The sequence below is a fragment of the Conger conger genome, chromosome 17 (assembly GCF_963514075.1).
Source record: "Conger conger chromosome 17, fConCon1.1, whole genome shotgun sequence".
Lineage (NCBI taxonomy): Eukaryota > Metazoa > Chordata > Actinopteri > Anguilliformes > Congridae > Conger > Conger conger.
The window spans coordinates 17,924,260-17,941,619 of record NC_083776.1 but is presented as its reverse complement, the minus strand read 5'-3'; the positions used below and the strand labels follow the sequence as shown (position 1 = coordinate 17,941,619).

The 17,360-nt window shown below is 43.7% G+C and overlaps 2 protein-coding genes across 2 annotated transcripts in view; one reads left to right on the top strand and one right to left on the bottom strand.

Moving 5' to 3' along the window:
* LOC133117038 (TSC22 domain family protein 1-like) overlaps positions 1-2,231 on the top strand; it is a 38,986-nt gene extending 36,755 nt beyond the window's left edge. The window contains exon 3 of the mRNA XM_061227109.1: positions 627-2,231. Coding sequence (XP_061083093.1) covers positions 627-884 — 258 coding nt within the window. The 3' untranslated portion in view covers positions 885-2,231. The remainder of the gene's footprint in view (positions 1-626) is intronic.
* A 2,136-nt stretch (positions 2,232-4,367) lies between these two features.
* Positions 4,368-8,621, bottom strand: serp2 (stress-associated endoplasmic reticulum protein family member 2). Its single transcript, XM_061226959.1, has 3 exons — positions 8,522-8,621; positions 5,933-6,005; positions 4,368-5,699 (listed from the first exon to the last, which is right to left on the bottom strand). Exons 1-3 carry the CDS (start codon positions 8,603-8,605, stop codon positions 5,659-5,661), a joined length of 198 nt encoding a protein of 65 aa, XP_061082943.1. The 5' UTR covers positions 8,606-8,621; the 3' UTR covers positions 4,368-5,658.
* Between the last annotated feature and the right edge of the window lie 8,739 nt (positions 8,622-17,360).

The window sequence follows — 17,360 nt, the reverse complement described above, 5'->3', positions numbered from 1 at the left end:
TGCAATCAGATGTAAATGAAAATATTTGAAATTCTTTTTATATTTCCCATTCGGCTGTTCTTTTGTTACTGGATCCCTGACCGAAGAGACTCACGCGATTTTGTCTCTCTTGACTGTTGCTAGGCAAACCGGGAGTTTTTGACGCCTACTTATAAATAACTCGGCTGCCGATTGGTTCCTCTGTGTAGAAACCGTCCATTTTTTTGGGGTGACGCTTTGTAGTCGTCTGAAGCGGAGTAGGATCTAATAGTAACACGATGTACCTTTTACAAGTGCTCCTTTCTCCGTGATCTTAGCAGCCTTTCACAAATTTGGATCGGAATATAATAACGTCCAGCACACAATCTGTCACCAGCACACAGAAACTATCTAACTAGGCAGTTATAGGCGATGTTGAGAATGTTGATAATAGATGTTGATAATAACAAGCATAATAACAATAATAATAATGACAGTAATAATTATCATAATAGTAATAATGATAATGATGTCATCATTCCTGTTATTATTCATAGTAATAGGAGTTGAGGTTGTAGCAGTAGGCACACTGATCTGTTTGAGCGGTTATTCTTTGAAAGGGGAGCACACAGGCTCTCATATTCACTGTGTTTGCACCTGCCTTGCAGGACCTGGTGAAGAGCCACCTCATGTACGCCGTGCGGGAGGAGGTGGAGGTGCTAAAGGAGCAGATTAAAGAGCTGATCGACAGGAACTCTCAGCTGGAGCAGGAGAACAACCTGCTGAAGAACCTGGCCAGCCCTGAGCAGCTGGCCCAGTTTCAGGCCCAGGTGCAGAGCGGCTCGCCACCCCCGTCTGCGGTGGTGCCCACGGGCGGCCAACCGCCGCTCCCGCCTGCACCCCAGACCTCCGGCCCATCCGCATAGCACAACCGCTCAACCCAACCGCTCTCCGAGCGAGCGCCACCATCACAGCTAACAGACTCACGCTGCAACACAACCATGCCACAATCACAGGAACTTTCCGGATAAAACATTTTGCACATATTTAAAACTCACAGAATGTGACGAGTGTTATGTTTTTTTTTTTTTTTTCTTTATGTTTTTTGAAGACACGTTACACACTTTTTTTTTTTCTTTTTTTTGACAATCGTCTTCGATAATGAAAGCGTTATAGTGGCGGGGTAAACACTACCAAAAATCTACGGACTACTGAAAAAATCATTGGCTATAGTTCCAGCGGACGCAGCCACGCCTGCGCCGGAGGATTTCGAGTGACGCCGATCGGCGGCGACTGGAATTATACGGGTGCTGCCGCAGTTTGCTTAGTTTTTCTAGTGTACATAAATCTTTTTTTTTTTTTTTCTCCCATGGCTGTGATCTGAAATAAGAACCATGCACTTTCCTGGTGACCGATGTGAAGAAAAGGATGAGCTCCCATCTGGCATGGGAGACGCTGAAAAACGAAAAAAAAAGCAAAAAAAAAAGCAGTTGACATTTTGAATCTCGACGTCGCCGTCACCATTATCTTCTTATGGAGGAGTGGGCGCGGACGTGCCTAACGAGGGTAAAGCCTTTTTCAGTATTCGAGCGGGAGCCCCGCTCGTCCTGCCCTGCTCGGTCCAGCGGCCTTTCTTTCCGCTGCGGCCCCGGCGCCGGGCTGAGGCTTAGCGCCATTTCCGCGAGGGCTAGGCGTGTGTACATTTGTGTATTTTCTGTAAGTACTCCTGTAAAATAGATAACCACAGACAGAACGATTAAGGGAATAAAAAAAACGAAAAAAAAAAAAACTCCTGTATGTATTTCCTGTAGGCTGTACAGATTGAAATGGAGGTGTTATCCGGCTGATCTGAGCACGTTTGGACGGTGTTTTTCTTTCTTTTCTTTAAAAAGAAAAAAATGCTGTAAATCAGGAACGCAGCTTTTTTTTTTGCGTCAGTTTGACCCAATATCTGACAGCTTTCAAGTTTTCCTGGCTGCGTTCCATCCTACTGTAAACTCTTGTTCACTTGAAATTTAATTTTAAAGCATCGCATCCTTACGGTTTTCTTTCTTTTGACAGTGAAGCACTCCGGTTGTTCTAAACCTAGTCTAAATATCATAAAAAGCATAGCAAATCTGACATGGATTCTGCATATACAGTATGTACCAGCTGTATGACATCCTCTGTGCATGTTACTCAGACCAGAGAAAAAGATGTAACATAATTCAATTGCACTCGACAGTTGCACTTCTCAACTTTCAATAAAAGTGGGGGAAAAAAATGAAACCGAACAGTTTGTGGTGTTGAAATGATTTTGTAGGTATTTGGGACTGCTCGTTTCTTTTGTTCGTTTGGCGTGGTTCTTGCCGTGATGCAAAGGGCTGACAGCCCTAGCCCACTCCGCATGGGTCGCAACGTGAACGGATTATGCTAATGGCGTAACTCGAGCTGCGATTGGTAGTTTTTTGAAGCTGTTCCCCCCTCCCCCCTCTTCCTCACGTGGATGAGCACGCTGAAGAGAACGAGCATAGCGCCCCGCGGGATTGTGGGTGAAACCGAGACTGTGATAAAAAGCGATTATTATGACATCTGAAGCCACTGCAAATTTAAGTGAAGGCATATCGTTTATTTATTCATTTACTTGGGACAGTGCACATTAATCAACATTTTTAGTTTCCACATCAATGTAAATGTGCCAGAGTTAGCATAATAATGACTCATATTCCTTTGTCAGGACTTAGTTAAAGCAGAAGGAATGAATGCTATTGATTCCATTCCCTGGCTCAAAGGTACAATTATGTAGTAAATGTATATGTCATTATTTGTCACAGAGGCCTGGGATGTTAATTAAAGCCGCAGTTGGAGATTAAGAAAGGGCACATCTGCCTTTTCTGATTAGCGCTAGGTGGATTGCGAGCCTGGCTGGCAGGGCTTTCCTGGGGCCCTCGTGCAGCCTGTCTGCTCTGGTGATTTAGCACGCTGCAGTTGGGCTCTGTGCGGGGAGCGCGTGCCCTGGCTTTGTGTGCTGGGAGCTGTGTGATGTAATGTGAGCGCGTGTGTCTTACCGTAGCCCGCTGCTAACGGGAGCTAAACGGTGTCTCAACCCCCGCTAATGTCTCTGCTTCTGCTAATATGCCAATATCTCCACCTCTGCTAATATGCTAATATCGCCACCTCTGCTAATATGCCAATATCTCCACCTCTGCTAATATGCCAATATCTCTACATCTGCTAATATGCCAATATCTCCACCTCTGCTAATATGCCAATATCTCCACCTCTGCTAATCTGCCAATATCTCTACATCTGGTAATATGCCAAGATCTCCACCTCTGCTAATATGCCAAGATCTCCACCTCTGCTAATATGCCAATATCTCTACATCTGCTAATATGCCAATATCTCTACATCTGCTAATATCTCCACGTCCGCTAATATTTCTATGTGTGTCCCTAGCCCCAGGTCCGTGATCAAAATCTCCCAGAAATAAAATTTTGTATAGGGCCCAATCTCAAACACCTACACACACACATTCCATATACAGAGGAAGATATTCTGCTGTGCTGACCAATGAGAGGGAGATATTCTGCTGTGCTGACCAATGAGAGGGAGATATTCTGCTGTGCTGACCAATGAGAGGGAGATATTCTGATCAGAGCGGTCTGTGGAGAGGAGCAGTGTTGGTTAATTACTAGTGTTGGGATAAAAAGGTCAAGCAATATTTTTTGGCCATTTCATTTTACATTACATTATTGGCATTTGGCAGATGCTCTTATCCAGAGCGACGTACAGTTGATTAGACTAAGCAGGAGACAATCCTCCCCTGGAGCAATGCAGGGTTAAGGGCCTTGCTCAAGGGCCCAACAGCTGTGCGAATCTTATTGTGGCTACACTGGGGGTCAAACCACCGACTGTTGTTTTAGGTTTAATAGTGTGTCAGTTACTCCAGCCCCCTCTAGCACTCTCAAGTCTCATTTCAAACGCGAGAGTTGCTGCAGGAAAGCTTATTAAACGGCTAATCCAAAATCATCAATTCTGCCATGACTTTTAACGAGTCCTCACTCAGCTCTTAAACCAGCCCCACTGTTTTTCCCCACTAAAGTTGCTGAATTTCCAATGTGGCCGTTTTATAATTCCAATAAGTTGTTTTAAAGGGCAGATTCGGAAGAGTAACTATCAGTGTTTCATATTTAATCAAGAGATGATGCATCTCCCACACCACATTTTTATTCTGAATTAAGCCGACCCACACTTTTGTTTTATACTTGTTTTATACACTTGAAATTAATTATATAATAAATACAGATCCCAGCTACTAGTTTAATATACTTCTCCGTAAGCATAATAGCCATGGCAGTTTAAATGAGGGATTTCAATAGAGCAAGATAAAATTACTTCTAAAATGAATCACTGATTTCAGGCACATCTCAAAAATGTTTAACCTTTATTCAAAAAATGTTTCTCCTGTGACGAGCATATATATACAAACTGTGTTTGGCACATATTCAGCGGTCAACTTAAATCGCCATGAACAGATGTTGGACAAGGTGAGTGTTCTGGACGTGTAAAAAAAGAGTCCATGCCATCTGATCAGAAATTAGGAGTCTGTAGGAAAACGCTCCCTCATCCTTCAGCATGACAGATGTTTTAAAATAAATGTTCCCCTTTTCATCCCTCATGTGGAATTGGCGATTTCTCCTGTCGAGTCATCGCTGCATGAGCACATCCGAGAGCCAGAGAGCATCACAACAGCCACTATTATTGTCAACGAGATGCTTGTGGCAGAGAATTTTGAAACAAAAAAAACATGGCTGGTTCGCGGCCAACTTGGTTAGCGGCCGTAGCAACACACAACCAGCAAGGGCTTTGCTTCCCTCCGTTCTTGTTTTTGCAATCGCCTGCCGATGTCTTGCTAATGCCATCATAGAAACGGTTGGACATGCCCCCTGAACCGCCACCTCTCTGCCTCTGATGAATAGCAAACCACTCGGGTGTGTCTGGACAGCCCCCATACACCCTACAGGCTACAGAGCACTGCAGGAGAGAGCTAACAACGCCTTACACTCTACAGGCTACCGACCTCTACAGGAGAGAGCTAGCGTGCTAATGCCCCCTTTCATGCTACAGGTTACCGACCTCTACAGGAGAGAGCTAGCGTGCTAATGCCCCCTTTCATGCTACAGGCTACAGAGCTCTACAGGAGAGCGTTAACGTGCCAGACACCCCCTTACATCCTACAGACTACAGAGCTCTACAGGAGAGAGCTAACGTGCTAATGCCCCCTTTCACCCTACAGGCTATAGACCTCTCCAGGAGAGAGCTAACGTGCTAATGCCCCCTTTCACCCTACAGACTACAGAGCTCTACAGGAGAGAGCTAATGTGCTAACGCTCACTTACACCCTACAGGCTACAGAGCTCTACAAGAGACAGTGGAAATGCCAGCCCAGCTGCAGAAGAGGTGTATCTCACTGATTACACCTGGGTGCCTGGGGTGACTGTGTGAGTAGCCCAACCCCAGACTGCATTAGGCTAATTCTGTCCCACCAGCTGAATGGAAAATGATGTCATGAACGAGGACCCCCATCTCCCATCCCCCCTCTGGCTTGCTTGCTGTCCCAGGACCCTGTAAACCTCCAGGCCTCCGCTGTGTCCTGGTGCACAGCCGCCCTTCCCCCTGGTGGTCAGAGGAGAGACTCGCTCCGCTGAGGCGGCGGGTTCACATCCCCATCCGGATGCTCTGGATGATCTGGAAGATGGCTGCAGGGGGGGACGGGGGAGGGAGGGGTACAGTGAGGGGTACAGTGAGGGGTACAGTGAGCTCTCAGGTGAATTCAAACCAGATGAGTTAATTATGGATAAAGCACACTGAAAAATAACAGAGCCTCTAAAATAAAATAAAATGTGTTTTCATCGGTTTCTAAACACCATCAAAGGGTTTGCATATGTGAGATTTGACAGTCCGATAGGCACCAGAACATGACTGTTTTTACCTGATCCACAAACGACAAATACGAAGAGCGCCAGAAGCCATGGACCTACTGGGTATTTCTCCTCCTGTGGTCGCTGAGAAGCAAAAACAACGATTACAGCACTCTGTCACTCAGCTTTGAAACCAAAACAAATTTCAAACTTATGGACAGATTGTAACACTTTGGCCAGTTTCATTATCCTGAGTATTTCACAGCTACACAAACTAACACAGAGCTAACATTGGCTAACACAGAATAATGTAGGCAACGCAGGCCAACGCATAGCTAACACAGCTAGCAGTCCAGTAGGATTCCGTATCCCAGGTAAGCTGTCATGGCTACAAGCTTTGAGTGTGCGTGTGTATCCATACTCAGCGTTTCTTCGCATTTTCGCTTCTCCGCTGTACATGTTTGGCGTGTTGAAACTACACATCTAGGCGTAATATTTTTAAAAAGTGCAAGTAAAAGTGAAACGGCCTCAATGCCATTTGAACCATTTTATAAAAGCTATAATGTCATATCAATTAGAACATTGATAGGGTAGGCCTATACATATTTGGGCATGCAGAATGGTACATAGACAAATGACAGGACTGAGAAAACGTTAAATGAGGTTTGCTGTAAGAAAACTAGTTTTTTACATTGTTGGTTGTGTTGTATATACTTCACATCAACCATCAGAATGGGGGAAAGTTATGAAAAAAAATAGATGCTCTTCTGGGTACCACTGTTGTAATGTGTGGTTATTTGCATTACTGTCCACTCCACTGACCTCTCTGATTAACAAAGCATTTCTGCCTGCAGAACTACTGCTCACTGGATGTTATTTGTTTTTCACACCTTTCTTTGCAAACTCTAAAGACTGTTGTGCGTGAAAATACCAGGAGATCAACAGTTTCTGAGATACGCAAACACCCTGTCTGGCACCAACTATCATTCCACGGTCAAAGTCACTTAGATAACATTTTTCCCCATTCTGATGGTTGGTGTGAACATTAACCTTTAGCTCCTGACCCATATCTACATGATTGTATGCATTGCACTGCTGCTGATTAGACAATGGCATGAATAAGTTGGTGGAATAAAGTAATGTTCCTAATATCATGAGTGTATATCCTACTGTACAGTGCAGAGTATATAAATGGACACAGTGTGTTTTTACCTTTTAGGTTTTGTCCTGTGTTTTAAGTCAGTGTATTACGTGTTATAATAATGATAATGAATAATAATAATGAATAATTAAATAATAATGATTAAATAATAATGAATAATTCTACAAATCAATATTGAATAGATGTTTGAAGTTTAAGCCGTTTTGTTACCTTTGGGACAGGAAAGGGACTGTTCAATAAAATTAATTGCCATTCATTCCACAGTGCATGACAAACTAATGCTTTCACTGGAGGCATTTGCACACCCAGCAGCTTATTCTATGGACATAGTAATTACTTTATGATTTTGATCGATTTACTAAAAATGTGAAGAACGGTGTGACACATTGCCGAATACAAACATTAGAATTATTCCATTACTGTACATTTTCAAATATTATATTTATTTAAAAATGTACAGTTTTCAAATCCAGTCAGCTTCAACAAATTCCCATTTTTCAAATGGGTTGGACAACCGTATAACTCACCTTTAAGACTGTACGTAATTACATTTCATTACATTAAATGAATGCCATTTGGCAGGTACATAATGCATGATGCATAATTACATGCATGCACCAAAAATAATATGTAACCATAATATCAGTTGTATAACTTACTTTAGGGAACACATGAACGATGTGCCTGACTTCGTGGGAATGACGATGAATTAAGATGTAAACAACTGATCATTGGGATACACGCCGTTTAGTGTTCAATGCCTTTTAGTGTTACTGTAAGTAGGCTACGTTCTCCTTTAGATTCTGCCAGTGTTGCGGTTCTTCCAACTACGTGACAGATAGGCTACTGGACTATTGTGATGAACAAGATTTAAACATTGAGCTATGAAAACGCACGGACATCTGTCCTTTAGGTTGTTTTTGACACGGTGCCTCTTGCCTACCTGTAATGCAAAGCATGATGAATTATGATCATGTGTGACCAGTTTATTTTGCAATTTCGGTAATACATATCTTGGAGTAAAACGCGATAACCAGTAATGGATAGCCTACCGTTTCAGTTTCAAAAATGGTGTTTGACATGGCAAAGACTATAAGTTACCTACGCGAATTTCCACAAACATTTCAAGGCATTGCTTCAGCCACACATCCTGCACAACCGTTATCGAGCTATTAAGGGGCAAATGTGTTCGATGTAATATTTGCCTGTTTGAAGCCAAAGGATGCTTGGTAGTAATCAATACACACGCAACTGCCACATTTCAATTATTAAAATTCACAGTGATCACACGGAATGATGTTAAAAATCGTCTGGCGGCAGAAATGTGAAATGAATTCGGCTACCTGGCACAGCATTTATTTTAAAAGGAGTACCGCTTTTGATACCCAGAATTATACCGGTATGACAGATCGACCAATCAAATAGGCTAAATAGCGTGACATGTTTGTACTCCTTACATGATAAACACAAACTCATCCTGTGAATAAAGCCGTCTTACCAGTGTCTTCGCCACGTTGCCCCTCTGTGTGATATTTTTGCTGTGTTTCTCATTTGCCATTCGGATCCTCTGTTTTGCTACCATCTTCCGAGGAAACCCAGTTATTACTATACTGCCGGCTATTTTATTAAGGGTATGGGGGTGATTCCGTCACGGCCGTCACACTGTACCTGCGAGTTGACAAGAGTGACGGAGCCGCTCTTCCAACGACCAGCGTGCGCCTGAAGAAGCGCGCGTCAGACGCTGCGCATGTCTCGCCAGCGTTTCTTCGCATTTTCGCTTCTCCGCTGTACATGTTTGGCGTGCTGAAACTACACATCTAGGCGTAATATTTTTAACAGGTGCAAGTAAAAGTGAAACTGCCTCAATGCCATTCGAACCATTTTATATAATCTATAATGTCATATCAATTAGAACATTGATAGGGTAGGCCTATACATATTCGGGCATGCAGAATGGTACATAAACAAATGACAGGGCTGAGAAAAAGTTGAATGAGGTTCGCTATAACAAAACTATTTTTTTCCATTTTTGGTTGTGTTAGTTTTTGGTTGTTGTAAACAGGAAATGTTTTCCTACTAGGAGTTTCGGTGTTAATTAGATAAGCAGAGGTAAACCGACAATGCGCGGAATTGAATGGGCCCACCTGTACCTCACACATTGGTCACGGCAGCGCAGCGCTTGGAAATTGCTCTGACCCAGGCCAGTTCTGCCCGAGCGAGTACCCTGCAATTCTTTCACTTACTGTATACTGCGTGGCAAGCAATATTACAAAAACAAAAGCGTTACTTGTCCTTTCAAGTATAATCTGTTATTTTCCAGACCCTACTCTATGACGTCTCTTGGACTATTACAGAGATGGGATATACCCTTTGTATACCCTCTGTTACAGTATTTCAGAGTGGAGGTTAGACTGAATTACCTTATGAAAGTGCTAAAATGCTAAGGGATATTGGCTGCTTCAAGGTATAGAACCATCTACAATTAACTTGGGCAGAACAATGGCTTTAGTCCAGCCTCTGTGGTTCCTACCCTAGTTTGAGGCTGGAGACGTCAACATTGTTCCTAAAAACAACAAGACAGGGCTCCTCAAAAATGGTATCCAAGTCCAAAATGATATAGTCTAAACTGGATTGTGGTACCTTTATTTAATTTCATTGTTAAGTTGAGACAACATACAGACAAGCAAATAAAGTATACAGATTATGTTAGAGGAAGCGAAAATATACATTAAATGCCAATAAAAACTAGCCTATAACATGTATTCAGTTTAGTCTTAAAAGAAGACAATTGCTCAGCTGTAATAATGTCCAAAGGGCGATCTCTTGAGAGTCTAGGGGCTGTAATTGAAAAGGCTCACCCTTTTTCTTCAGCCAAGACTCTGGAATGGCCAACAAAGATTTGTCTGATGACTGAAGAGGGCGATTAGCTTTAGGGTGACAAAAGCTTAGTTACATACGGAGGAGCCAAACCAATTTTAAGTGCGCTAAGAGTCCGGCAGACATCCCTACACATACAGGGCTCAGTCCTTATCCTCTTTTACATTCAGCAATAATGGCTTCACTGTTGCTCTGCACAGTCTGACACTTACAGATATGCTGGACTGCTACCTGTTACCCGGGCAGAGGGGCCACCACAAGTTTTCACAGTTCTCACATCGATATTTATGTTTATTTTTTATTTGGTCAAACCTCCATAACATTGCCAGTCTTTTAAACGAGCAATGCGCATAATTCTGTGTGAGGGAATTGTGCTTTTGTCACTGGCAGAAGACTGGCAGTGCTGATGAGAACTGTTGCCTAGCAACTGCATCTAGGGGTCTCTGAGGAGTGCACGGTATGACGGAGTGGTTGAGGCACACAATGGCTGATGGGTATTCCTACTACGTATGTGTGCATTGGCACACATGGTGTGTTGCTCATTGGCGTACATACAATGAAAACTGTTGTGCAACTTTCACACTTGCGAATATTGCAGGTTAAATGCAAGGAAACACTTGGTCTGAATGCGATGAGGGTTGATCTAATACCGTTGACTGTGTACAATCTCTGCATGTCCCTGGTGTAAAAAAAAAAATCCAGCTATGATATACCAGCTGTATCAAAACATAGCTTGAGCTGGTCAAACCATGTTCAGTATGGAGCGGGTCTAACTGGTCAACCAGCTACCCACTGTTTCAAAACCTAGCTTGAGCTGTTTTTTTCAGCAGGGGTCCGTTATGAAAAAGAGAAGATGGAAGAGATTCTCAGGTATTCTCAGTGTGATCAAATTCCTGCACCGTTTTGGTGCGGTAATATAAATGGAAGACTGGTGTCTGGGTAATGAAGTTCAGATATAAGAGGCTGAACTGAAAGCTGTGCAAATTAAAGCCACAGCAATTAATAAGGTAGGCACACACCCAAATGTTCCAGGACAACAGGACTCCACGTGAGTTTCCCCTTCGTCATACCGAGCACCTGGATCCATTTGTGAGGTTTTTGTGTGTAAACAGGAAGTTTGGCCAGATATCAGATATATCACAGAGGCCCTGATCGTGCGCCCTTTGTTTATGTTTTTCGTTTATTTCAGAATAAAAACCCAAACTGTCTCGCTCAATATCGCATGGGCAAGTCGAAGAGGATCTATTAAGAAAATAACAAAAAATAATTTTCACCAGAGTAATTAAAGGCCTTTTCCAGCCTCAATGTCCACTGTCTGCCCAGAATGTGCACTGGACGCTGGAGCGGAGGGCCAGAACTCATCCAACTGCCAAAAAATCCACTTCTCTCTTCCAAATGTTTTCAGAGGCACGCTTCTTTTACCTGAAGCTCTCCCAACACTGCAGGTGTCTGTTATCCGCCTCCGGAGCTGTTGGGTATATCAGCAGGCCAGCAATGATGTAGGGGCGACATTAGCTCAGGAGGGAAGTCCGGTCATCTGGCAGTCAGAGGGCTGCCAGTTTGAAGTGTCCATGAGCAAGAGGCCTAACCCCCAGTTGCCTTTTGCCGTCGGAGTGGACCGGACAGGTTTTATGCATTTATCTACCCATGGTTGATTAACCGCTGTGCTTGTCCTGACCTGCTTCAGTAAAATCCCCAGCTGTGTGAATGGGTAGAATATGTAAATTCAGTACTGTGAGGGATTAAGTCAGTCTGGATAGAACTCTCTGCCAAGTGCTGAAAATGTAAATGTAATGTTACTTTCTCCATTGCTAAGTGTAATTAAACATAGGTGTACTGCATACTTTGTTGAAAGTGGAATATTCCACACTGTTGTATACATGGTGCTTTATCTTTTTTGTCCCAGTCTGCAGAGCCAGGTTTGAAGCAACTTTGAGGGCTGGTTTCACAGACACAGACTGAGTTTAATCCTGTTGTCAATTGAATTTTGTATTAATAATTTCTATTCAAAAATGAATTAAGTCAAGGACCAGGCCTGGCTGTGTCTGCAAACCTGTCCCTGGGTGTTAAAACAGAGTGTTGATTCAGCTCTGTGTCTGAGTGGATACTATGGTGTTCCTTGCTGAAAGTCTCCATGCTTCCAAGTAACACACTCTGCATCTCAACAATGTTTTACAGCAGGAACGCACACACACACTGTCAGTCACACAAATTCCCACAGAATCATACATATGCAGACACACATTCATATACACACGTGTTGTCACGCATGCATTCACTCTTTCACACACATTTACCCACACGAACACCAGTGCACACACACATATATGCACATACATTCACGCACATTCATGCACATAGGCACACACTCATTGATGTGCACATACCCACTCAAGCACAATAAGCTGTTCTTCTCCTGCCTAGGCTTCGCAGTAGCATTAGCAGCTGCTGGTGAGGAACAGGGAGATGTAGTCCCCTGGATAAGGCTCCTAATGCAGGGAGGAAGTGAAACCCACCTGTATCTCCGTTATGACTCGCACAGCGTTGGTGAAATTTTGCCGAGCCAGGTGAAAATTTTGTGCTGATCGCCCCTCCTCAGATGCCCCTGCCTCAGTCAGTTCTGACCCCACCCATCTGCAGCAGCCCATGCAATCTCATCTCACACAGTATCCTCATACAGTATGTCCCAGGAATCCTACCACACCCCCTGAACCATTACATTAAATACCCAGATGTAGAAATAGATAAAATACCGTGTGTTATATTCACACTGTGCATGGTTTGCTAAATAGCAGTGCTTGGTAAACAAATCAATATTAGTAAGGCGTTCGCAACAGTTAAGGAGTACATTCGTCAGGAATGGAAAATGGACACAAGGCCACTGTGAGTGTACACAAATACGCTCAGATACACACAAACATAGACATGCACACTGCACGCACGCACACACACACACACACACATAGACATGCACGCAAACACACACACGCTGTCAGATAACTAGTCTGAATGTTGCCTTTAAGAGACAGACAAAATCATTTTGAAATAATCTCGTTGCCCATGTGTTTGGTACCCTGCTCTCTGAAACCATGTTTATGGAATGTTTTCTGGTTGTCCTCTATCCTGCTCCCCCTGTGCTGACAGTCTTATGACTGTATGGCTTTGGAGGAAGAGCAGCACACACCATCCTGGGGGGCTGATATCTGCTGCCATCTGAGGAAGCTGGACCTCACATCTTGGGGTGTTTCGGGGTCTTTGGTGTGCTGTAATTTTCACATTTTCATCGCTGATTTTAGGAAGATTCAGCTGCCTTTGGGTCTTTTGGCTTTCATTTTAGTTTTGTGGTTTGGCATTTTCTTTACTTCATTTATTTTGTGACTGTCCCTGTCTATTACTACGTTGCTTAAGGTAATTGGCCCTCTTTAGATTTAGATTTAGATTTAGATCTTTAGATTTAGACATTGACTATTGTGTAACTTAATAAAGCTCTTAACTTTAATCAGTGTGAGTTGTGCATTTTGATAGATGTTCATCCAACAGGTTGCTCTGCCTATCAACAAATTCTGCAGTTTACTTGATAATTGATATCTTTTGGTAATAAATAACAAATTAAATAGACTGAAAGTATTTTACATGTTGGATAAGTGAAGGGTTTTAACAGTTGATGCACTTGTGTTCGGTGTTTAGAACAAATGTTAAACAAGGAACGTTAAACCAGGGCATTTAATTGTTTGCTGGATTCGGAAATTAACCATATTTCACTTTAAACTTCACTTCCCCGACAACACATACACACACACACACACACACACTCCCAAATCCAGACACAAAAGCCAGACTGTGTCCTCAAATCTCTGAGCCAATCCCACCACACTTCTCACATCTACGCAGTTGATCCCATCGGGGATTAGGCTGTGTGTCTGCTTCAGAGATCTAGGTAGCGGAAGTCAATGTGCTTTTCTCAGTCAGCCACAGAAAGCACCTTTGATGACTTTTACTTTGAAGAGACTTAACATTGTTTTAAGAGCTCTGCTGAGACTGAGTTTACGAGGTGGTGTACTTTTCTGGATTCTTTTCATCGCCTTGTTGACAATGGTGCATGGGGCTTCCTTATGGACACGCACATATTTACAGACGTGACGCACGTGTACACAGACACGCACTGACACAGAGACCTCTCGTTAATCAAGCACACTGAATACTGCCGGGAAGACTGATCTTATTTATGCAGGCAGTGCCACTTGCTAATGGCTAATCTGTGCTGTTTATGTGCTCATAAACAAACAGGGTTGATAAGTAATGGGAATCTGCCCAGGTGGCTGTTGTCGTAACCCTTGTTATTTACTCTATAGTGTCTACTGGATATAAACCTAAAACCCCAGGGAAATCGGGAGGAAAAGGGAAGTATAAGAAAGTGGAAGGTCAAGTCAACAGTTCTTTAAAACAAGCTCAATAACTTTATCAGCTTACATCACAAGATAAACAATAGAGACATGCTACTCTATTTATTTGTGTAGAACGAAAATGGGGAAAAAATGTGCAGCTTAAATCGCAGTTTGTTTTTGCCAGATTCGATCCTTGCTATGAGACGCAATGTTGTTGTTCAGGACATGATTTAAAACTCAGTAAAGTACTGTATGTCATGGCGGATCTGGGACATAATCAGAATGCACATCAAGAAAGTCTGGTGGGATTCATGGAATAACTACGCTGTAAATATACTGTCAGAACATAGGGGGTCAAAGTCATGAGTAACCTTTCGGGTGAAAGTGACTGTTTAATTATTTTTTTTCTTCAGTAAATAGAGAGGAAAATATACGCCGCAATGGCTATGCAGTTAAACACACACACACACACACACATGCACACACCTACCACATACACACATGTACTCACACGCACACACACACACAGACTCAAAGCTAATACCAGTTCCAGGTCATTGCCCGCAGATGTAAACACAGACAGCCCCGGCCCTGTGTAGATGGACAGATAAGCTCCTGTAAGAATAGCTCATTCACACACATACACAGAGCTCAGGGAGAGGCCTCATGGGGCCGGCTGAACACAGCACTGTTCTCAACAGCACAATAGAGGACATCAGCCTATTTACCTCATCTGCCGTTGAGCCTGGCCGGGGGTCCCTGGTCACCCCTGCTGTAGAGCATACAGAAAAGGCCACCCAGACACAGAGCATATAGCCTAGTGGCTAAGGTGCTTGACTGGGACCTGGAAGGTTAGTAGTTCAAGCCCCAGTGTAGCCACAATAAGATCCACACAGCTACAATACAGCACAGATCTATAGCACAGCTACAATACAGTACAGAACAGATCTATAGCACAGCTATAACTCCCACTACAGGACAGCAGAGCTCCGAGCTACACAGCACACACCCTCTATCAGACCATCTCCTCTGTCCTGTGAAACGTTTCCATCGCCTGTCTGCCCCGTAGGAGCACTGTGTCTCCCCCTCAGGCTGGTGTGCAAGGTGAGCTGAGGACTCAGGCAGACTCATTGATGTCATATCGTTAATTAAGCACGGACAATACGGCCAACGGTCTGTGCTATAGCTCACCGCTAATGAACTGACTTTATGCGGACATCGAGGTCTTTATTTCAAGCGGGCTCTCATTCTTCACTTGTCAAACCCCACCCCCGGTACATTTTTGGTGGGGTATTGCGTCCGTGTTTGAGGTTTCTGGGTGCTCTGTCTTACTGGGGAGACAGTTTAGCTGAGTCAGCCTTGGCTTGGCGTCCATTTTGTTCCACATCTATTCCAGAATTAAAGCACACATCTATCTCACCCCCCTCCCTCTCTCCCTCATCTGAGTATCTGTTGAGTCTGGATATCATCCATTTGATAATAATTAACCGTTAAATAAACACTCTCACACCGGCTCCAGCAATAGAACACTGGGTGCCAGTTTTGCAGAGGCCTGAATCTGTTGGCTGGGACATACACACACACACACACACACACACATGCATACACAGATGCACATACACACACACACATGCATACACAGATGCATGGACATGCACACACACACACACACTTAGATGTTTACCTAACTCTGCTGGCTGACCTCACATAACACACAGTAAATCACTTCTTTCATGTTTCCTACATGGAGCTATTTTCATACCCCTAGCAGACGTTTATACCCCTAGCGGTGTGCATAATTTCCCATGGTGCACATGAAGCTGACGCACATTTAAGCCATGTGCTCCTGTGTTATTCCCCTCAGTGGATCTCTCTGAGAGTGCCCTGCCCTTTATTATCCTCGCTGGGAGCGAATTCTTGTTTCACACCACAGATGGGAGAGGTGTTCCTGGGTCTGCTTATTGTCCTCCCTTCTGAAAACAGCTTAAGCTAGGTGTTGAAATGGCTGCTGTGACAAGCTACCAGAACTAGCTGTACCTGTGTTGTTGTTGTAGTTGTAGCTGTAGCTGTGCTTTAGCCAGCTAACCAGTTCATATGCAACTAGACCAGCTTTATGACCAACTTGGCCATGCTGATTGACCAGCTCATACACAGCGAAAACAGCTTTATGACCAGTTTGACCAACTCACTTCTCAAGCTGGTCAAGCTGCCCAAGCTGCCATATTTCATAGCAGAGCTGTGGACAGCATCATTACTAGGAGTGTAATCACTCTCCCTGCTTCAGTGGACCCAGACCCATGTATGTGTATGTGTGTGTATGCATGTTTGTGTGTGTGTGTCTATTTGTGTATATGTGTGTATGCATGACTGACAGCATCATTCTGAAGCAGAACTCTCACAAGGTTTGCTTTCATCCACCCACACCCTCTCTCAAATGTTTTGTTAATGCTCTTTTTGTGTTGTTGAAAATGAGAGAGTTTAGAGCACACCTTAGCTGCACCAGTCGCTTACCAAACTGGTTCCAGGCTCCATTATACCGCCCTGTGGCCAGAGAAAACAACATCCTGCGGTTATTACATAATTGCATACATACTCGCTACACCAATGTGAACCGATGACACTGAGACTGTGAAGTGAACTTAATTCATTAACAACCTGTAGTCCAGTGTAACAGCACATTCTCTCATTGCCTTTGCGATGAGGAAAACCCACAGAGCCTCAAAAGGCCAACCTCAAAAGGGCCTGGATCAGCCACAAGACTCCCCCAGCCACTGATCCTGTAGTCATGGCAGTACTGACCTTAGACACATTGTCTGGCACTGACCTTAGACACATTGCAGTTGCACACAAAATGGTGGAAAATAATGAGCTTTGTCTTTTATACACTGTACCCTTTAGTTTAGCCTGCAAGCCCAAATACCAGGACAACTGCCATTGAGTGTATGTGCGTGTACATACGTGTGTGTGTAAATGCGACATGGCTCATGCAGTAAGAGCAGTTGTCTGGCAGTCGGAGGGTTGCCGGTTCGATCCCCCACCTGGGCTGTGTCGAAGTGTCCCTGAAGAAGACACCTA

What these genes read in the sequence shown, in the direction of transcription:
- serp2 (XM_061226959.1), bottom strand. Translation starts at nt 8,605, where the DNA reads ATGGTAGCAAAACAGAGGATCCGAATGGCAAATGAGAAACACAGCAAA. An exon ending in GCAACGTGGCGAAGACACTG is followed by an intron (nt 6,006 to 8,521) that starts GTAAGACGGCTT and finishes TTTGCTTCTCAG; the next exon opens with CGACCACAGGAGGAGAAATA. An exon ending in ATTTGTCGTTTGTGGATCAG is followed by an intron (nt 5,700 to 5,932) that starts GTAAAAACAGTC and finishes CCCCCCCTGCAG; the next exon opens with CCATCTTCCAGATCATCCAG.